The sequence below is a fragment of the Scyliorhinus torazame genome, chromosome 4 (genome assembly GCF_047496885.1).
Source record: "Scyliorhinus torazame isolate Kashiwa2021f chromosome 4, sScyTor2.1, whole genome shotgun sequence".
In the NCBI taxonomy this organism is placed as follows: Eukaryota; Metazoa; Chordata; class Chondrichthyes; order Carcharhiniformes; family Scyliorhinidae; genus Scyliorhinus; species Scyliorhinus torazame.
This window is the reverse complement of record NC_092710.1, coordinates 277,444,209-277,466,782: the sequence shown is the minus strand read 5'-3', so window position 1 is coordinate 277,466,782 and position 22,574 is coordinate 277,444,209. Positions and strand designations below refer to the sequence as shown.

Genomic DNA, 22,574 nt, shown 5'->3' with positions numbered 1-22,574 from the left:
AGACGGGGAGCAAGGGAGGCGGGAGAGTCAGGGAAGCCCGAGGAAGGGAGTGGGGGGGCGTGGGGGTGGAGAGACAGTAAAGGGGGGGAGAGCAAGGGCCGAATGAGGAGCTGGAGGAGAGCGAGAAGCGACAGGTGAGAGGTGGAGAGTGGAGGAGAGAGAGATGTTGAAAGTGATAGAGGGAAGTGGGGAGAATTGTGATTGAGATGAGGAGATGCGGGAAAAGAATGCCGATAAAATGAAGGGATGGGGAGAGAGGAGTAGAAAGAGAGGAATGAAAGAGATTGGAAATTAAGGGTGAGCAAGAGAGAGTTGGGGAATTAGAGGACAGCGAGTGAAAGACAGGGAGGTGGGGGTGAACAAGAGGCATGATGGTGGGGGAGAGCGAGATAGGGAGCGTTACATTTATGTTTTCCAATCCACTTGACCTTTCTAGATTTGAGTGAATTTTGGGAGACTACAAGCAATGCATCCACTATCTCCACACCATCTCTTTAATGACCCTAGGATGCATACCATCTCGTCCAGGGGCCTTTTGTCCTATTAGCTTTTCCTCATACATTTTTCTTGGTAGTGCAGGTCTTAAATGTTGCTGCAGTGTAAATTGCTGTCATCGTTTGAAATTAGGCATTCTTTCGCTCTTTCTGATGAGCGCAAGGTGCAAAACTTTGGGAACACGTCTCTCTTTTCAGCAATATTCAAGTACCTTTCCTCTCATGGTAGTCCTAAATTCTTCCCTCCTCTTGCCCCTTGATTTTCTACTAGTCTTATGATGTATTAGTGTCTAAATACTTGTTCACACACTCTCCGTTTCCTTGTATCCCATTAATTCCCCAGTCTTGGTCTCTCAGGAACAATATTTACTTCAGCTACTGTCTTTGTGTAGACCTGTAGAGTTCTTTCTGCCTGTTTTTTTAAAATAATTTCTTACTAATTTCCTCTCATCTCCCTCTTGATTATATTCTTAGTTACCCTTTTCTAAAATGTTCTCAATCTTCTGGCCCACCACTAATCCTTACAGCATTGTACGCCTTTTTGTATTTTGATTACATTTTAGCATAAAAGGTTGTCACTAAAGCAGAAAGCATCCTTGATAAAGGCTGGAGGCGGATAACAACTTAAATTCCTAAAATGTTTCCCATGGGTAAGGAAACAACTGAAAGACAAGCAGAGCAATACCAACTAGGAACGTGATGCCCCATTGTGGATGATATACCAAGTGTCCCAGTAATCGACAGGCCTAATAATGTTCCATTCACAAAACAAATGGATTCAGAAACAATTCAATATGGTTGACTTTGTCGATCGTGTGGAGTTTGGGGGGGGGCACGGTTTAAGGTAAGAACTGCAGATGACCTATACAAAATTTGCAAGTAGACATAATTATAACAAATGAAATTCAGTATGTGTAAGTGTGTACTGGAACCTGCTCAGCAAATGGTCTTGAAATCGCTAGGACAGGAGCTGAACATGCAAAATCAATACAAAAGCAAAAGACTGCACCGTTTATGGTGGGAATCCCCAATTACATAGCTCTCTCTTGAATGTTACAGTTGATTCAGCTTCAATAGATACGCAAACTTTCCGCATCCTAGTAATCCTATCCACCGAAAAATGTTAAATCCTATTCATGTCCTAGTACTAATTCCAAACGTATGTCACTTGTTACCAATTTGTGAATCAGTGGTGAATTAACTCTTGGAATGCTTTTTGGGTAAGGTACTGGAAGCAAAAGCTTTGGAATTATTCAAGAGGCGGTTAAATGTTTTACGTTTAACTTTACATACAGTCACAGTGCTTTATCGTACCAGACATTGTAGCACTGGAATAGACTATCGGGATAGTCTGGCTGTAGGGGCTCCTGGCTTTCAATGGTCCCAAACCACCACGCATCGTCAATCACTGACCGAAATCGATCACCTAAAGTGTTATAGGAAAAAACACAGGTATTCATATCAGCATAAAAAGCCTCTTCTTGTCAACTGTACTAAAATAATTGCAATACAATGTTAAACAGATGGCACATTAGTTCATTTAAGTGTCAAGTGCTGGAAATTTCCATCGCCCCCCCATAGGATCGCCCATTTCTCACCTATAGAATCGTTACGACACAGAAGAAGGCCATCCAGTCCATGCTGGCTCTCCTCAGGCGTAATTCATGTACTTCCACTCCCCAGCCCTCTCCCCACATCCCTCCTTTTCATTTATATTTACTTGTTCAATTTTACAAATTGGGCTCGCCTTATTGGCTCCACAATGTCCTGTTTAAATTTCAATAATTTCATGTCCAACTGTGGGAGACCCTGTGCAAGTATTTTATTAAAATACATGATGAATATTCAAATGAAACTTTACAGTGAGCCAAATACACGTTTTTTTAAAATGATGATATTTTATCATATAATGAACAATCTAATGCAAGTGCACCACCCACACATTCCTAACGTATATTCGCTGGGAACTTTGGAATGAATGCAGTAGATAAAAGAGGGGACATGATGAGTGACACAACCCTGAACTACTGGTCATTGAGATCAAAACCTCACTGAGCACCCAAGGCTTAGTGCCTGCCAGTGTAGTCAACAAGCAGAAAATAAGTACTCAAATACAATGCACAACCTGTAAATGTTGTTCAATTATGGCCTGAGAGCAATTTAAATATGGCACCCACTCCAATTCTAGCTACAGAAATGGAAAACAAAATATAGATTCTTCTCCTTTGTGTACCGTGGCATTAATTTGCCTCGGTCCAGTGCAAAATGCAGGTTGTAGAATGTGCAACCAGAAGCACTTCATGGCTATTTTTTGCTAAATAATGCAGCCCTGGCAGTTTATTGAAACCTGCACCTTGAAAACCATTAAAATGTACAATAAGCTGCCTCATTTTGTGGGGCACAGTCAGATCAGCTGTGCACAGTTCTGGGTTGAATACTTGCGATGCATTGTCAATGCCATGTTCATGTTAAAATAATTGACTGCTATTTATTTTTTGTTAAACTGCTATATAGCACATGCATTTGGGTTATTAGGTTTCTTTCTTCAATGTCACAAAGTCAATCACAATTCTGCAAGATAGATACAAACAGGAGCTATTAACCAGAGGTGACACCCAATAGTTTTTCTGCTACTATAGTCATTGAAATAATGAGCTTTGGAATTTATGACCAATGCCAAACAGAACACTCAAAAACAAAGGAAAGTCATTTGATCCGCCTTTACATACCAATCTTCCATCGTCGAGATTTTGTGTCATCAAACTGCTGACGCAGCACTAGAAAATCAATTACATCTGGCATATCATGGTACCTACAGGCAAGATAAAAACAAACACAAAGACTAAACCCTTTACACACAACACAATTGTTTTCCCCCTTCAAGAAAACAGGTTGAAATAGCAGGAATACTGCTGAATAAGGTCATAAACACACACGGCCATAGGAGCAGAAATTGGCCATTCGACCCAACGTGCCTGTTCTGCCATTCAATGATATCATGACAGATTTGACATTATCCTCAATTCCACTTTCCCGCCTTATCCTTAAGATTCCCTGACTGATGGGCGACACGGTAGCACAGTGGTTAGTGCTGTTGCTTCACAGGGCCGGGATCCCAGCGGAGTCTGCACGTTCTCCGTGTCTGTGTGGGTTTCCTCTGGGTGCTCCAGTTTCCTCCCACAAGTCCCGAAAGAATTCTGAATGATCCCAGTTTGTACCCGAACAGGCACCGGAATGTGGCGACTAGGGGCTTTTCACAGTAACTTCACTGCAGTGTTAATGCAAGCCTACATGTGACACTAAAGATTATTAAGAATCTGTCTATCTCAGGCTTGAACATATTGAACGACCCAGCCTCTACAGCTCTCTGCAGCAAAGGATCGCACAGATTCACTACCCTCTGAGAGAAGAAATTCCTCCTCATCGCTGTCTTAACCAGAACCCATCTAGCTCCCACCCCCTCCTCCCAACAGAGCACCCATACAACAATCCCTCAAATAGGCACCCCCCCCAACTTCTTGGAGGCAATGCCTGGGCAGTGCCAGGTTACCGCCCAAGTATGATCTTCTCCCCCTGGGGAATGTATTCACTGGTGCACCTCTGGCGGGATTTGCCGTGATTCAAGTCGGCATGCCCTCACGCCAACATGATTAGACAGTCCAACTGGTGGTGGTGGGGAGGGAGCTATAAGACTGATAATGATATTTTAATCTATTTTGGAAGTTGGGATTTCCGTTACGTCATTGCGGGAATTTTGGTTGCTCCGAAAACAGGAGCAGAAATCCCCCCATGGAATCGGCAGCAGGTTATTGAAGATTTTTAGACATTTTTCCCAATACTGACATTTGATGAGACATTTAGAAATTATACAGAGAATGCAGAAGTAGAAAAATCCAATCATAGGTTAATCACAACTGCGTAATGATTGACTCCATCATGAGTGCAGTGAACTAGATTGCAGCACTGGGGAACACTGGAGTAAATCTTTGATTAGTGTGATAATAGAAAATAGATGATGGCGAGTTGACAGCCCCTTTCACAACTTTCCCAATTTCTATTTCCATTGACTTTACAAAGTGAAATCTACTCCTTTTTGAGGAACCTTGGATAACGAGAGATATTGAGCCTAGTCAAAAATAAAAAAGTATTTGTCAAGGCTGGGAGGGAAGCAAGTGTGGAATACAAGGAAAGTAGAAAGAAACTTAAGCAAGGAGTCAGGAGAGCTAAAAAAAGGTCACAAAAAGTCATTGGCCTACAGGATTACGGAAAATTCCAAGGCTTTTTATACATATATGAAGTGCAAGAGGGTAGCCAGGGAGAGGGTTGGCCCACTCAAAGACAGGGGAGGGAATCTATGCGTGGAGCCAGAGGAATTGGGCGAGGTATTAAATGAGTATTTTGGTCAGTATTCACCAAAGTGAAGGGTCTGGTGGATGATGAGTCTGGGGAAGGGTGTGTAGATAGTTTGGGTCATGTTGAGATCAAGAAGGAGGAGATATTGGGGATTTTGAAAAACATTATGGTAGATAAGTCCCCAGGGCCTGATGGGATACACCCCAGAATACTGAGAGGCAAGGGAGGAAATTGTTGGAGCCTTGAGAGAAATCTTTGTATCCTCACTGGTTAGAGGGAAGGCCCCAGAGAATTGGAGAATAGCCATTGTTGTTCCTTTGTTTAAGAAGGGTAGCAAGGATAATCTAGGTACTTACAGGCCTGTGAGCCTTACGTTAGTGGTAGGGAAATTATTGGAGAGGATTCTTCGAGACAGGATTTACTCCCACTTGGAAATAAATGAACGCATTAGCGAGAGGCAACATGGTTTTGTGAAGGGAAGGTCGTGTCTCATTAACTTGATAGAGTTTTTTGAGGAAGTGACAAAAATGTTTGATGAGGGTAGGGCAGTGGATGTTGTCTACATGGACTTCAGTATGGCAGACTGGTACAGAAGGTGAAGTTGCATGGGATCAGAGGTGAGCTGGTAAGATGGATACAGAACTGGCTTGGTCACAGAAGACAGAGGATAGAGGTGAAGGGTGCTTTTCTGATGGGAGGGCTGTGACTACTGGCGTTCCTCAGGGATCAGTATTGGGACCCTTGCTATTTATAATATATACAAATGATTTGGAGGAAAATGTAACTGGTTTGATTAATAAACTGCGGATGACACAAAGCTTCCTGGAATTGCGGATAGCGATGAGGACCGTCAGAGGATACAGCAGGATATAGATCAGTTGGAGACTTGGGCCGAGAGATGGCAGGTGGAGTTTAATCCAGACAAATGTGAGGTAATGCATTTTTGAAGGTCTAAAACAGATATGAAATATACAGTAAATGGCAGAACCCTTGAGAGTATTGCTACACAGAGTGATCTAGGTGTGCAGGTACACAGGTCACTAAAAGTGGCAACACAGGTGGGGAAGGTAGTCGAAGGCATCGGCCGGGGCATTAATTTAAAAATTGGCAAGCTTTATGTAGCTTTATAGAATTTTAGTTAGGCCACAACTTGGAATCTAGTGTTCAATTCTGGTCGCCACACTACCAGAAGGATGTGGAGGCTTTGGAGAGGATACAGAAAACATTTACCAGGATGTTGTCTGGTATGAAGAGCATTAGCTATGAGGAGAGGTTGGAGTAAAGTGGTTTGTTCCCACTGGAACGACGGAGGTTGAGGGGCGACCTGATAGAAGTCTACAAGATTATGAGGGGCATGGACAGAGTGGATAGTCAGAAGCTTTTTCCCAGGGTGGAAGAGTCAATTACTAGGGGGCATAGCTTTAAGGTGCGAAGGGCAAGTTTTTTTTACACAGAGGGTGGTGGGAGCCTGGAACTCGCTGCTGGGAAGGTAGTGGAAGCAGATACGCTAATGACTTTTAAGAGGTGACATGACAAATATATGAATAGGATGGGAATAGAGGGATACGGATCCTAGAAGGGATGGGGATTTTAGCTCAGATGGGCAGCATGGTTGGTGCAGGCTAGGTGGGCCGAATAATCTTTGGTCCATTATAAAGAGGTGGAAATAATAATTTATTTTATTTTAATCATGAGCTGGATTCTCCATCGGTTTACATGGGTACCGGGGCCCACGATGCACCAGAGAATCGCAAAATTGGGATCCGTGCCCAAACTCATGCTCCGAACCACCCCTAGTGCCAGAATCAAGGTTCATGACCATGCGCCAGCGGGAGGATGTAAATGAATTCAATTAGGTCTTAACGACCAAACTGTATACATTTAGCAGGCCTGGCACCTAATGCTCTGGCTCTCCTTGATTCTCCAGTTCCCGGGGCCGGGAATCACGTGAGTGTGGATCACTTGTGGTCTCTACCAGCATTTCCCTGGCATGGTGGACCTTGCGGTGGGCCAAGGGGCTACCAGTACCCCCCTCCCAACAATGCACTACACCTGCCCATTCCTCCTCTACCAGCCCACCCCTCTAGGGACCCACTTAATTAGGAGACCACACCTCTAGGGACTCACTTAATTAGGAGACCACCCCCAAGACCCACTTAATAGGGACACCCCCTTCCTATTCCATGAATAGGGAGACCCCCCCCCCCCCCCCCCCCCTAAGGGACTCCCTAACTGAAGAAACCAGCCACGGGGACCTCCTAACTAGAGGGACCCCCACACAGATCCCCTATTAAAGGGAACCCCCATCTAGAGGGACCTCTCACAGATGCACCCTGACTAAAAGGATCCCCCACAAGGACCCCCTAACTAGATGGATCCCCCACAGGGACCCGCTGACTAAAGGGACCCCACTCCCACATAAAAATATGACCCCTGTGTGGAAGCTAGAGAGCAGTCCTGGCTGGAATGGTACAAGTAGGCTGCACTGTCTCTTTCTCTCCCTTCCCTTCTCTAACCCCCCCCCCAACCCCCAACCTCCCCGATCCTCCGATGAACTTCTTTCTGCTCATCGCCATTTTAACAACTGAATTTTATGCAGCATCAGCGAATGAAAGGCTGTGCCCCATAATACAAATCTCTTGGTATATATACCTATAGTGCTATTTGGTACCCGGCATAATGTTAACTTCTGAAAGGAACAGTGAATATTGGCGGTAAATGAGGAGCTGGGTCAGAAAAAGCCCAGAAAACTCAGTAACATTATTGCTATTTCTGTTTCTTACGTATCGGGTGGAGTGTGACTGCTCTCTGACACGGGGATATTTTGGGCCTCCTGCCCTGGGTTTCCGGCCACCTCTCCTGACAATGTTTGCCTCCAGACCGGAACCAACCTCACCAACTAACCCCCCCACTCCGAGCCCGCTGTGTAGATGGCAATTCCATTTATCAAGGTCCAATTACTACGTCCTATGATAAAAAAACAGCTCTTACTTCATAGAAAACGCGCCTCCTGTCAGTTTGCCCGTGTCTGGGTCAACGAAAGCTAGTTTGATACAGCACAGAGATGGGGGTCCCACATCATATTTGATCCCAACTATTTTCACCAGCTCTTGTTCCTGCAAAAAGTAAAAATATATTTGATATTGTACCTTTAACTGTGGCTGTGTCTGCATCAGAGATGAGTACAGCTGGTTTTAGCAGGACTTTTAGAACAGTGGGTTTACACTGACAGCATTGGTGAAGCACGAGAAACCTTCTTCCATCCGTTACAGAAAAATAAGCCTTTTAGGACTTTGCATTTAATCATTTAAAGAGCAACCCGGTGGCAGATTCCTGCGTTTTATTTATCGAGTCCAGCTTCTCAGTAAAAGGAAAAAGCTCATTACACAAAGTGATTTTCTTTTCATCAGTCTGGCATCTGGCTTGGACAAAGGGCCATAGTCAGGTTTGGGATTTTCCAAATCACGCTCCATGAGAAATTCAAAGAGGTAGAGCCTCTGTTCGCCAACATAGTATGCACGCTCTGAACTTGCCCCGAACCCAACACTTGTGGTGAGTAAGGCCCTCAACCCGCCCCCAACACTTGTTGTGAATAAGGCCCTCACCCCACCCCCCCAACACTTGTTGTGAATAAGGCCCTCACCCCGCCCCCCCAACACTTGTTGTGAATAAGGCCCTCACCCCGCCCCCCCAACATTTGTTGTGAATAAGGCCCTGGTGGAGGCAGGAGAGGAAATCAACAGGGAGAAGCTGCTAAACTTGAACGGAGATCCACAGCTGAACCCACCAACAAATGAGCATTATAATTCATAATTATAATTGATAATTCTTTAAGAATTACCCAGAGCAAGCAATCCCAGGAATCCCAGGCCATCTCTCCTAGTCGGTGATGACCTGCTTCCACACTAAAAATGGCTGAGGTGACCGAGGAGTCCAATGCGCGGCTTACAGCCTGTCACAGCTGGGACAGGCAGCGATGGGAGAAGCGGGTGGGTGGAGTGTCCGGGTTGTCATATGGTCCTTTCACTCTCGAACCTTGGCTTCATCTTGCTCTCGGCGATGAAACTCAAACTGTTCAGCTCCTTCCCAGATGCTTTTCCTCCACATCGGGAGGCCTTGGGCCAGGGATACAGCAGTTTTGGCGGGGGGGGTTCCACTTTTTCCAAGGAGGGTTTGAGGGTGTCTTTGAAGCATTTCCTCTGCCTTTCTGGGGCTCAACTGCTCTGTCGAAGGTCCGAGTGAGCGCTTATTTCAGGAGATGCATGTCAGGCATACAGATGATGTAGTCCACCTAGCGGATCTGATCAAATATTGTTAATGCTTCAGTTCAGGGCAGCACAAGTGGATAGCACTGTGGCTTCACAGCACCCGTGTCCCAGGTGCGATTCCCCGCTGGGTCACTGTCTGCGGAGTCTGCACGTTCTCCTCGTGTTTGCGTGGGTTTTCTCCAGGTGCTCCGGTTTCCTCCCACAGTCCAAAGACGTGCAGGTTAGGTGGATTGGCCATGATTAATTGCCCTTAGTGTCCAAAAAGGTTAGGAGGGGTTACTGGGATAGGGTGGAAGTGAGGGCTTAAGTGGGTCGTTGCAGATTCGATGGGCCGAATGGCCTCCTTCTGCACTGTATGTTCTATGTTCTAGAGATGTTGGCCTGAGTGAGAACACTGATGTTAGTGCACCTATCCTGTCAGCGGATTTGCATGATCTTGCAGAGGTAGCGCTGGTGGTACATCTCCAGGGTTTTGATGCGCCTGCTGTACATAGTACATCTCTGAGCCATACAGGAGGTTATTATGACTGCTCTGTAGATCATGAGCTTGGTGCTAGATCTGAGGTCCTTGTCATCACTCTCTTCCTTCCGTGACCGAAAGCTGCGCTGGCACTGAAGACTGACCTTTTTGACTGTCGGCTCCTAGGGTATGAAAAATGGTCCAGGTTTGATAACCAGGGGCCAGTGGTGTGTGTCGGGGACAGATGTGTCAAGGACATTGTCTTATGGATGCTTAGTGTAAGACTCATGCTCTCATACACCCCAGTAATGGTGTGGATGATGGTTTCAAGCTCGGCCGAGTGTGCACAGATGCACGCATTGTCTGCATACTGTAGTTCAATGACAGAGGATAGGGCAACCTTGAATCTGGCCTGCAGATGGGAGAGGCTGACCAAATTCCAGTTTGTTCTGTAGTTTAGCTCCACTCCAGTAGGGAACTAGCTGAGGGTGAGATGGAGCACTGCAGCAAGGAAGATTGAGAAGAGCATTTGTGTAATGACACAGCCTTTCTTGACCCCAGTCCAAACACAAATTGGGTCTGTGGTGAATCCATTGGTGATAATCGTGGCTTACATGTTATTGTGGAGAAGGCGGAGAAGGATGGCATCAAACATTTGGCGCAGCAAAAAAAGAGGATGCTCCACAATCCCTCACAGACAACAGTGTCAAAGACCTTTATGAGGTCAAAAAAGGCCATATACAAGGGTTGGTGGAGTTCCCTGCATTTCTCTTGTAGTTGCCCTATGTTGAAGATCATGTCTGTTGTGTCCCTTAGTGGACAGAATCCACATTGCGACTCTGGGAGGGTCTCTTCAACCACAGTAAGAAGGCGATTAAGGAGGAAACTTGCGAAGACCTTCCCTGTGGCCAACAGCAGGGAAATTCCTCTGTCAGACATGACACCTTTCTTGAAGATGGTGATGATTACGCCATCTCGTAGATCTCCTGGCATGATCTCCTCCTTAGAAGAGTGCTTCCCTTTAGTACTGTAGTTGGGTTCCATCAGCTCCTGTCCCCTTGTTCTTTAGCTCTCGGACGGCCTTTCCTACCTCGTGCCGGGTCTGGGTTGTGCTGAGATGGTGGCGGGTAGTTTGCTGCGGGTTGGAGTCGAGGACACTCGTGTTGAAGACATATTCTCTATCTTTAGCCCTCTCCTCTTTAAAGGCAGAGAGAAGGTGTGATTCATTGAATTTCGTGCCTATACTTATAATGCTTGGATACAAGTTAAGATCCTGCCTAATGTTAGCACAGCTTCTGGCTACTTCATTGTTACATAAGCCACTAGGTTCAATATCTTACAAATATTGATAAAATCAACGGGAGGTGGGCTTCCCTGAGCATTTTGATATTTCTTCATCTGCCCCGTTCATTGTTCACAACACAAAACAGCTGGCAGAGAGGAATGGAGGTTGGAGATGTAACAAAATGAGTCTCTTTTATACTCAAAGTGCCCCTTACAGTTACAGGGAGGACAAGTACCTCCAAACTTTGTTAAGGAGTGGAGGGTGGGAGATGGGAAGAATGGGGATAAAATTGGAGAGGCAGTCAAACATGAGCCATTCTGGCAGACCCAACAACAAAAGTTAAATCTCAGTATGCACAAGAGCCCCGACACAGGAGGTCACAGTGCACTTTCTGCAAGGACAATGGACAAGAATTCATTATTACCACCGCAAGGCATTTTACGCAAGAATCTCGCTCTCCAAGGTTCTCTAAGCTACTGTCCTGATGAACGTTACCTGCACAAATGATCTCAGACAAACTGCCGACATGTCTCTAAAAATACTTTACCCGTAAATCCATCTTGTGCCACGCCTGCTTTTTAGTATTTATACGAAAAAGCTTTAGCTTCTTAGCCATTTCAACATAGGCTTCATGGCCCTGTCGAAAATAGTAGACCTAGAATTCAAACATTGAAAAAATTGTAGCAAGCTTGTTATTCCCAAAACCACGCACTAAAATAAACAATCAATTTATGTTACAAAGCAATGATTTAGCACAGACCGTAAAGAAAGATTCCTGGGCCAATGTATAATAAGTCAATCATGACCAATGAAAATTCCTCAATTTGTCAGATGAGATATATATTACAAGCAGAACTAAAATTTTAATTTATCTTCATGTTAAAACTTACATTTACTGGAAGTACATATGGGGAAACAAATGCTATCTTTAGCACAGATGCATGAAAAGGCACTCCTTTCACATACAAATAAAAATTTCCTAGTAAAAATATGCTTTCACATATATTATAAATCACATTAGAAGCAATCACTCATGCATAATTCACACAGTTATCTGCATGAAATGTTGAATTTGAATCTTGGAATCACTATAACAGGGAGGTTAGTACAGTTTTTTTTGGTGGGGATGAAGTTGTGCATTCATGAAAATGACAGATATTAGTGCTATGGAATGGAACGTTTTCTCAGTTAAGACATGTAGTAGGAATATCAAGCAACACTAAGTATCCTTTTCTCTACCCTATTATGAGATAAATCAAAGAACCAAGTAAACTAAATCAAATAAACTGAGGGACAAACTAAAGGGATAATCCCTTAAAGGGGCACTGCATTAAACAAAAACAAATCACAAATGAAACTCAAGACATCAATGATTGAAAGAGACAATAATGCACCCCAGTCCCCCCAGGCAGAGAAGGCCTCGACAATGTTGGTGGACTCTGTGTGCTTCAGGGACACCTGGCCGCCCCTTTCTCTGCACCACCCTTATGGCCACCTGATTAATATTGTCAATTTGGTAGAATTTGTAAGGGCAACAAAGAGGTTGTGTAGATCGAAACAAACACTTCCTTTATTTTACAATGATTATTATGTACAGCTCCAGTAGTTCCCTACTGGGTCTTCTCTAGTCTGTGCCTTACTGGCTGACTCTATTTATACAAAACCAAGTATTGTTAAGTGTCCCCCACCCCATTATCAGGGGAGCTGGTATTCTGCAAGATCCACGGAGTACTTGATCATCCTTACCCCGTAAGACCCGTGCAGATTATAACAGTACCAAATTAAGAGCAGTTTGTGATAATGGACTATTAACAGTCAACTGATAGTCAATCTCCTCTCTTCCTTCTCTGCTTGACAATGACATGTGGGCAGGATTTAGTGGACCCGTTAGCTGTGGGTGCAAAACCCATAATGGCTGTAAAATATTGCGAGACCAAAAACGGGTTTTGCATCAGTGACATTTCAGCGCCCAATCTTTCTGGGATCGCCCCAATGACGTGATCGGGTTCACACCCAGGAAGCATGGGAACCGGATTTGAATCAATTTGAACGCATTATAATGTGCTCAGAGATTAAAGTTGTATCTTCAGACCTCATTAAATCTTCCCACCCACCAGGCGTGAGGTCATGCGCACACAAATTACTACTACTTTTTAAAAACAGAAACCAGGTGCAATGACTTCAGAGAGGAAGGAAGGAGGAGCGCATCACTGTCTCCACCTAGTACCAGGGAGTCCTAGGGGACAGAGCCCACGGGTTAGCTCCTGGGAAAATTAAAGGAATAGCTGTCTAGGAGTTTAGAGGCCTGACAGCAGTGAAATCGCAGAATTATGCAGCCTGAGTAAGAAGGATGACTAGAAGCCTTGCCTATCCCTGAACCAGAAAACAATTGTGGTCTAACATTCCTGAGCTTCATGCTCGTCAAACTAATTGCCCTTCATGAGTTAAGCCTTAACAATGTCAGCCTTAACAATGTCAGCTGCACACAGTCTCATAGTCAAGGATAGACCAACTAAAAGAATTCAAAGTCAAGGATAGGGGTGAAAACTCAGGGTTCAAGGATGAACCTCTGGGTACACTGGATCGAGAGGGACTGTGTCTGCATACGTGTCAAACCCTAGCACGTGCCACAGAGGATCCATTAGCCCTCAAGGTGGACATCACCATCCAGTTGGCCCTGCCCATGGGGGATGGGAGAACATGGAAACCTCCTGTCAGAACTCCCAATGATGTAGAGAATAAGGGAGGAGACAACCAGAGGCGAAAGCCAGACTCTGAAAGGGTGAGCACATTGACAAGGACCAGTCATGCAATGGAAATGGAAGGGCACCTGAGATATGAGTGAGCGCTAGCAGCCAGATGAGGTTTGGATTGGCTGCTTCCAGTACCAGGAGGCCAATGGGTATGGGGAGGTACTGAAGTTAAGTGGCTGAGACATCTACTTGACTGTCTATCTCTCTTTCTCTCTGATTCCTCGCAGCTTACGAAGAGATATCGGAATGGAGCTGGCAACTCTGCTGATTACAGTGCTGGAGCAGCACCAGGCTCGAGCAGCAACGAGCGCAGCTCCCAGGGAACACCAAGCCCCAGGAGACCAGGGGCCGGCAGGGCAGGCGGCCACACCAAAGGAACAGAGGGCGGTGTCTCTTTTGTGGACCTGTTAGACATGCACCGCAAGAAACCCCGTCTCACCAGGGAGACAGTGTGGTACCTGTGCCATATTCCTTCCAACGTAGCACCACGTGGAGGCGGAGGACACCCGCTCTCTGCAGCCATCAAGGTCATGGCAGCACTCAATTTCCTCGCGATGGGTTCGTTCCAGGGACCCCACGGGTGACCTGCGTGGTATTCCGCAGTCATCGGCCCATAAGTGCATCCGTGAGGTCAAGGACACTCTCTATGCAAGGGCATCGGACTTCATTCATTCTGACCTGGGCGAGGCTCAGCAGGAACAAAGGGCTATGGGATTTGGTACCATATCTGGTCTGCCACCGCTGCAGGGGGTGATTGACTGCACTCATTTCTCTCGACCCGCGCAATGGTAACAGGAATGGTTCCCCTCCCTTAATGTTCAGCTGGTGTGCGAGCACCAGATGAGGTTCGTGCATGTGGGTGCACGTTTTCCAGGGAGCATGCATGACTGCTTCATCCTTGGGCAATTGCAAATCTCTAGAATTTTCGAGGGTACCCCAGGCTGCAGAGATAGCTTGTTGGGAACAAAGGTTATCCACTGAGGTCACTGCTGATGAGGCCAGTGCAGAGGCCTGAAACCAAAGCACAGGCCTGGTACAACGAGGCTCACAGTGCCACCTGGTCTGTGACAGAGCAGAGCACTGGCCTCCTCAAGGTGCATTTCTGCTGCCTCAACAGGTCCGGCGGGGCCCTACAATACAGTCCCCAGAGGGTCTCCCACATCATGGTGGACTGCTGTGCCCTACGTAACCTGGCTCAGAAGCAGGGCGATAACCTCACTGATGAAGACTTGGAGGAGCGGAACGTCCAGAAGAGAGTCGAGGAAGAGGCTGAGGAGAAGCCGGAGGATGGAGGCCAGGTGGAGACAAGGCGCACATGGATAGGGCTGCCCTCATTGCAGCCCGCTGTAGGGCCAGCATGTTATCCGATAGCTCAACAAGCCACAAGTCTGGAAGTAGCCTGCAGCCCATTCCCATAATGAGTAATGGGAGATTACAAGAGAAGAAGAATGGGAAAGTCAAAAGATAAAAGGTACACTATTTTCAGATATTACACCAATATATTTGCATTTTGAGTATGATCGATGAGCCACTTCTCAGAACAATGCACAACAAGCGAAAATTATAAAATATAAAGGTGAAAATTAATAAAACCGAAGGGGTTTTCTCACGGCAGTGAGATGAACCAGACCAACCTGGCCAAATGTATCCCATGTTGAAATAAAAGAGTAAGCAGTTATCATAGCAGTAAAAGCGTAAAGTTATGATACCTCATCTCCCATTTGTGGTACAAAAGGGCAGCGCCTGGGCATAGTATCAGTAATCCACACAGGTGGAAGCCATTCTTCCAGAGTTTCTCCCTGCTTCGGTATGACTCCAGCTGGTGGTCTCTATAAAATCACAACATTTTCTATCAATCACATTTCTCCAGTGCGGCTATTTGCAAATGGCCTCTGTAGTGCAATCTGTTAGCATAAGCAACTTTCAAACAGACACGCTCTCGTAAATTGATTCTCCACCATTCCTACTTTGTTCCACTGAAGGAACTGAAAAATCTTCACAAGTAGACCATCACCTTTATTCTTTTCTCCCTTGGTTTCCTTCTGATCTTTGGAGGTGCTGTGCCATCCTTATCCTCTTTATGCTTCTTCCTTTCCTTCTTGGTCTCTTTTTCTTTCCCTTTCTCTTTTTCTCCATCATCTTCTGAACTGCTGACAGCTTTTTTTGCTTGTTGCCGTGAAGATTTCTTTGGGGGCTGGAGGTTAATGCCGGCATCTGCTGTCCAGTCTGAATAGTCACTTGAATAGTCACTAGAAATAGAGAACCATAATAAATGAAACGGCCATTGAACTGGAACACTAACTGTTTCTTGTCGTCGCACAGGCTGCCTGACGTGCTAAGTGCTTCCAGCACTTTTTGATTTTATTGCCCAAACTACACTAATACTTGCCGAATAATTTATTCAGCTTTCTCCAGTTATGTGAACAAGCTTGGCTGCGCAAAGCAGCCTATATTTTTTGATGGCAGAGTAATTTAGATATGGGCATTTATCAGCTGGGTTTTAGGCCAATAAAGAGTGCTGTCTGCACCCAATTTTTCCCAGATGGTTCTTCTGAACAGCTACATGCGGGAAGTTGAACAAGTCATGACGGACAGTAATTTCAACTTTTGGCAATCATTGGATTCTCATTAATGCAGTTTCCTGTCGGGTGCTGACCCAATCGGTGTCATTTTGGGGTGGCTTTTCCCACTCCCTGACCTCCCCCCGTCACTGCTGAACCTTCTGTTGGCTGATCAACCAATTGCTGCCTCCCCACTTGCGGCTTACTCCCACCACTTGGCAACTCTGTAGATTGCTTCCTGCTTCTCATCATTCATTGCCTGAGCCCTCGCTCACAGCAGGGGTCAGAGAGAGGGATGTGGCTAGCGGGAGGGTCGGATAGTAGGCGGACAATGGTCCCAGGAGGTTCGGGAACAGAAGGGTCGGCGAGTTCATGGGTTGGAAGCTGGAGATGCGAGAAGTAGAAGACACAACGAGAAGGAGAGTCGATGAGTGGGAGGTACAGAGAAAGAGTCAGCTTCTTCCATATTGTCAAAATATACTTTACAAGTTATTTAATTTAAGAATATAGTAACTTAGCAATGTACAATATTTAAACTTACACAATATAATTTTAAAAATTCTGACGGGAGGTTGCTACATAATCCAACTAAAGCTTTTATATTGATTATAACAGGACAATCCGGTACGCCTGTATGATGTCAGACAATATGCTGTCCCCTTTCTTTAGACTATTGCCAAGTGTTTACTTTTCTGTGTCACAAGGTCAAAGGATGTGTTGGGGGCGGAGAAAGAAGAAGGACCAACAGAGGGGAGAACAGGCAGTGGGAGGCAGCGGGGAGACCGGGGAGACAGGAGAGGTGGGCAAAGGGACACTGGGGTAACATGCGGGGGGGAGGGAGAGGCCCGACGGGGTGGGGGGAGGCAGAGAGAGAGGGGGCCGGCGGGGAGAGGGGACGGGGACGGCGGGGAGAGAGGGCGACGGCGGGGAGAGAGGGCGACGGCGGGGAGAGAGGGCGACGGCGGGGGGAGAGAGGGCGACGGCGGGGGGAGAGAGGGCGACGGCGGGGGGAGAGAGGGCGACGGCGGGGAGAGAGGGCGACGGCGGGGAGAGAGGGCGACGGCGGGGAGAGAGGGCGACGGCGGGGAGGGCGACGGCGGGGAGAGAGGGCGACGGCGGGGAGAGAGGGCGACGGCGGGGAGAGAGGGCGACGGCGGGGAGAGAGGGGGACGGCGGGGAGAGAGGGGGACGGCGGGGAGAGAGGGGGACGGCGGGGAGAGAGGGGGACGGCGGGGAGAGAGGGGGACGGCGGGGAGAGAGGGGGACGGCGGGGAGAGAGGGGGACGGCGGGGAGAGAGGGCGACGGCGGGGAGAGAGGGCGACGGCGGGGAGAGAGGGCGACGGCGGGGAGAGAGGGCGACGGCGGGGAGAGAGAGGGCGACGGCGGGGAGAGAGGGCGACGGCGGGGAGAGAGGGCGACGGCGGGGAGAGAGGGCGACGGCGGGGAGAGAGGGGGACGGCGGGGAGAGAGGGGGACGGCGGGGAGAGAGGGGGACGGCGGGGAGAGAGGGGGACGGCGGGGAGAGAGGGGGACGGCGGGGAGAGAGGGGGACGGCGGGGAGAGAGGGGGACGGCGGGGAGAGAGGGGGACGGCGGGGAGAGAGGGGGACGGCGGGGAGAGAGGGGGACGGCGGGGAGAGAGGGGGACGGCGGGGAGAGAGGGGGACGGCGGGGAGAGAGGGGGACGGCGGGGAGAGAGGGGGACGGCGGGGAGAGAGGGGGACGGCGGGGAGAGAGGGGGACGGCGGGGAGAGAGGGGGACGGCGGGGAGAGAGGGGGACGGCGGGGAGAGAGGGGGACGGCGGGGAGAGAGGGGGACGGCGGGGAGAGAGGGGGACGGCGGGGAGAGAGGGGGACGGCGGGGAGAGAGGGGGACGGCGGGGAGAGAGGGGGACGGCGGGGAGAGAGGGGGACGGCGGGGAGAATTTTAGTGATGCTCAAAGAGAACCATATCTGCAGTCAATGACAATCCAATGACGCTTCCGCTGGAGGAGTATTTTCCACCAGAAAAGTCGACAAGTGCCATGCGAGAGCTACCATGATGTCAATTTCTCAGTTTCAGGGTTAGATGTGATGCTGTTTTAATGCTTTGTGCAATGTTAGGTCAATAGATACAATTTGGGATTAAATAACACACATATTGTGACTTTGGCTGGCTACTGGCCAATCCACAGAGCGCATCGTTACAACAAAATTACTACAATATTACTTGTCTTGGTCCTTTAAGCTAGCTACCACTATAGCTCAGTTTTTTATCTATGTTGAGCTATGAACAAACTGGCCATTATTTGCCACATTGCAACAATGATCACACTTCAAAAGTACTTCATTGGCCATAAAGCACGGTTTTTCAAACTCATGGTTGCAGCCCGCGGGTGGGTGTCGGAGGGTCACAGAGCGATCAGTTGTGGCGTTCCCAATCGCAGGAAGATGTCCTCAACAGCCGTGACTGGCTTTTAAGAATGCCTGCCACGGGCAGTCCCGATTGGTTGTGGTGAATGAGGGAGCGAGGCAGCGCCAGGCTGGGCTGTGTGTTGGTCAGTGTGGGAGGGGGGGGGGGGGGGGGGGGGAATGCAGGGGCTGACAGACATCCATTTGGGCGTGCGCCGCTAACAACGGTGGCCCCAGTTTGGGGCTCCGCTCTGGTTCTCATCCTCTGAGCGCTGCTCGGCTCATCCCCAGCCACCAAGTGGTAGTATGCGACCTGCGGCTCCGTGGTCTAGCTGTTCAATGGCTGGCACAACGTCCACTTGCACTCCCACAATATGAAGTACTGGTCGGGAAGGGGTCAGCAGTCTGTGACTGGGGTGGATGCAACAGCTACTGGACAGTGAGAGGGAAGTCAGGCCAGGTTTGTCAGCGAGTAATACCGATCAAACGAGGCCAGTCAATACAGCTGACAAATGTCAACACTGGAAGAAACCTACACTTTGTGTCGCCACTCTCTGGAAACCAAGAAGTAAGTGCTTTTGGAAAGAATGGAGAATGAGATGACTTGGATATTTGGATAGCACAATGCAGTAGAACCAGTAAGAAATATTGTGACATTGCATGTGTTGACAAGTTACTTCATCTCATCTAAAGTCACAGTTTGTAAAGTATAAACAAGATTGTACTTTTTTCTGTATGTGTTTGAATTTTTAAAGAAATGGGAATATATTTAAAACAAAGGATGCGCATGCTCAACTGAAATTGTTTTAATTTTCAGTTGTTAAAAAGTCATTAACTTGGAAAGATCAGGTATTGGAAATACATTTTAAACATTTTTTTAAAAAAGAATGCCGGCCACGACTGGCCATTAAATATGAACGATGGAGTCTTTCCGCCACAAAAAAACCTGCTGCAGAGAGCTTCTCAGGAGAGTCCATGGCAGGACAAAGCAGTGCTGGTGTGAGTATATCCAGAGCTCCAGGGCCTCTGGTGAACAAACAATTAAGAAACAGAAATCGGGAACAAAGCAATATAAAGATGATTTCTTGAGGTATGGCTTTGTTAATTGTGCCAATGCAAATCAGGATGCAAAGCCCACGTGTGTTATATGCAAGAAAGTATTGGAAAGTGAAATTTAAAAGCCTCAAATCTTCAAAGGCATTTGAAAACTAAGCATGGCGAGTTCGAGGACAAATCTCTTGATTTTTTTCAAAGGATGCAACGAGAACTTAAATTGTCAGCTGATGTCCTTAGCAGAAATGTAACATTGAATGATGAAGCAAGTGAGATTGTGAGGACCAAGCAGGCTCACCTGCCGCATTAAAGGTAAGCAATAATGGTGTGACGCGAAGATCGGCCAGCGTGAGTCGTTAATGTCGGCCGGCACGGGTCGCAAATGGCGGCCATTGAGGATCCCAAAGGTCCGCTGGGTCCCAAGAAAAAAAGTTTGAAAAACACTGCTGTAAAGCACTGAGGGATAGCCTGATGTCATGAAAGGCTCTATTTAAATACAAGTCCTTTCCTTCCCAATAAACATGATACCAATTCCACACAAAATACTTTTAAAATTTGAGATGTGAAAACTTCCAACGTACTTGTCCTCAACTCCCAGAAACTACATCAATGTATGCACAGTGTGCAAAAAGTGCTTGCATTTGAAACATATTTTATTCCATGGGGCATACCTGAAATTAGAAATGTTACCATTGTTCCAGCAAAGTACCAACATTATACTTTCTAGGGAAGCAACATGTAGTCTAGTTTCCTCCTACTAATTGATGCTAGATAGTTATCAGAGTCCCTGCAATCTTAAACAATGAACTGTGAGGCTGTTATTCTCTGGTCAACCAGAATCTGCAACAATGCAATTTCCAGCCAATCAACTTTCACCCTGCAAGCTCAGGGTATCAAGGGGAGAACACCAACTTGGAAAATTGCGAAATGGAGAGAGGGAAAAGCACAAGGGACAAAACTGTACAAGTTCAGCGACTGAGTTTCACCTAGGCAATGTTCCCAGGCAGATTAGGCTCAGCACCTGATCAGTTTGGTTTTGTGATGGTTCCCTCGCAGTTCCAAACCTGTTCAGTAACACTGTAAAACAATTTGCATGTAAGGAAAGCTTTATTTCTTTTTAAAAATGAAGTTCAGAATTGGTCAGAGCATTCTCAGCACAAGGCTAGAAAAAAAGCTAGCTTTAACAGAATTAATATGCTAGATCGAGATTAATTTATATTTAACTTATCCCAAAATACTCTGATATTAAAACAGCCCCTTCTATCCAGCATATTCCAGAAGGAACCATGAAGTCAGTGTTGATGCCATGGCTTGAAACTGATTTGCATCTTTCAGAACAAACTAACCCCAGTTTACCCACCTCCTCCCACACTCCTTGTATGTTTTCCAACTTGTCATGTGTGTCCATTTGTTTGCTAAACCCTCAGATTACAAAAACTCGTGAGTGTTTGGTATGGAACACTTTGATTTCTGAAACCCTCTACATTACAACAGGTGGACAGCTGCAGCAGTAATACATTAATCGTCGAACACAGTTCAAAACTTTATAAAAGCATTAAACAGGAAATAACTTAAAAGATCACTTGCCTGGAGCTGCTGCTTTCATTGTGCCAGGCATCCCCATCTTCCTCCGAGGTCACACCATTGACAGCACGGACTTCAGTCTCCTGAAGATTAAAATCAAATTCACTGAAGATACTTACTTATATAACTAAAGGCATTTCACACAATACGTTTCTTAAAATGCATGTTGTTCCTTGGAGTAAAGATGCATCAGATTAAGCTATGCAATTTATTAATAATGAAATTTAAAAAGTGCTGGCATCTGAAGTTATAGTAGGTCAAACTTACGAAAAGTTCAGAATTTGTTGTGCATTGGGACTGTTGTCCACAACACAAAATGTTGTCAAACGATAAATATTTTTTCAAACTTTTCCCAGAGGAGGCACTTTCCTCTCCGGTGTGTCTTCTCACCACTCTCACATGCAGTAGAACACATTGCAGTTCTAGGATGCGGGAGGCAGCCAAAATAATATACTCAAAGCAGAGGCTGGTAAACCCCTTGTACAGCTTACAACCTTTTAAAATTCAGTACTATGCAAAAAGCCACAATTCTTTATCTAATAAATTATCAATGCAATTATACCCTCCCATTGGATTTCTCAGAAGCCAGTTTCTGTTGTAACCCTCTGAACTTGGGTCTCTCTCTCGTTAATGCCAATTGAGAGAGGTGTCAATACCCTAAAGTGACTCCAGAGGCAGCTCACCCGTTGAACAAAGTGAATGTGGAGAGGTAAGCTAAAATTGTCATGACATATTTTAACTGTGGCCTGGACATCCAAAGATTTGATCTCGGGCTTTCTCAATGCTAAATTCATCACAGTTATGTCCAAATAATGAGTTCAAGACTGAACAATCTTTACTCCAGTATTTCCAAATGTATTTCTGTGCAAAGTAAATCCATTCTGTTGAAAAGCTGTCTCTGTGATGTCTGGCTGAAATCAAATGTCGTATCTTCTCGAGTTAGTGCATCAATTTGCATAATGGATGACCCCCAGTATGCAAACCCGGCACCGTGACAACATAAAGCCGTTAAAGCTTTAAATCCACTATGTACCGATTTGAAGAATTCGTTGCATTAGCATCTCAAAATCTAAACTCAAGTCAGCTCAATAATCTCAAGAGGGGAAAAAAATGCATTTGTGTCTCTCACAATTGTTCAAAAAGTGGAAACTATAGAGAAGTTCCAAGGAAAACGTGTTTAACTGAACTATTTTTCACTTCATAATAAGCAGTTTACTGACACAGAAAAAGTCAGTACACTTTATTGCATAAAGTGCTTTGCGACATTCATAGGAGTTATTTTATATATTACGTTTATATTTGTCAATATTGTACATTATTTCAGTTGCAATGAAGTTTTCTTTTTATTCGTTCATGGGATGTGGGCATCGCT

General features: G+C 46.3%; 1 protein-coding gene across 3 annotated transcripts in view; it reads right to left on the bottom strand.

Annotated features, from left to right (window-relative positions):
* Nucleotides 1–22,574, bottom strand: part of phip (pleckstrin homology domain interacting protein) — a 323,766-nt gene that overhangs the window by 77,540 nt on the left and 223,652 nt on the right. For all 3 annotated transcript variants that reach the window (XM_072499823.1, XM_072499824.1, XM_072499825.1), the window contains exons 22-28: nucleotides 21,206–21,285; nucleotides 15,628–15,862; nucleotides 15,323–15,442; nucleotides 11,408–11,515; nucleotides 7,839–7,963; nucleotides 3,224–3,306; nucleotides 1,809–1,920 (exon numbers count right to left, since the gene is read on the bottom strand). In XM_072499823.1, coding sequence (XP_072355924.1) covers nucleotides 1,809–1,920; nucleotides 3,224–3,306; nucleotides 7,839–7,963; nucleotides 11,408–11,515; nucleotides 15,323–15,442; nucleotides 15,628–15,862; nucleotides 21,206–21,285 — 863 coding nt within the window. The remainder of the gene's footprint in view (nucleotides 1–1,808; nucleotides 1,921–3,223; nucleotides 3,307–7,838; nucleotides 7,964–11,407; nucleotides 11,516–15,322; nucleotides 15,443–15,627; nucleotides 15,863–21,205; nucleotides 21,286–22,574) is intronic.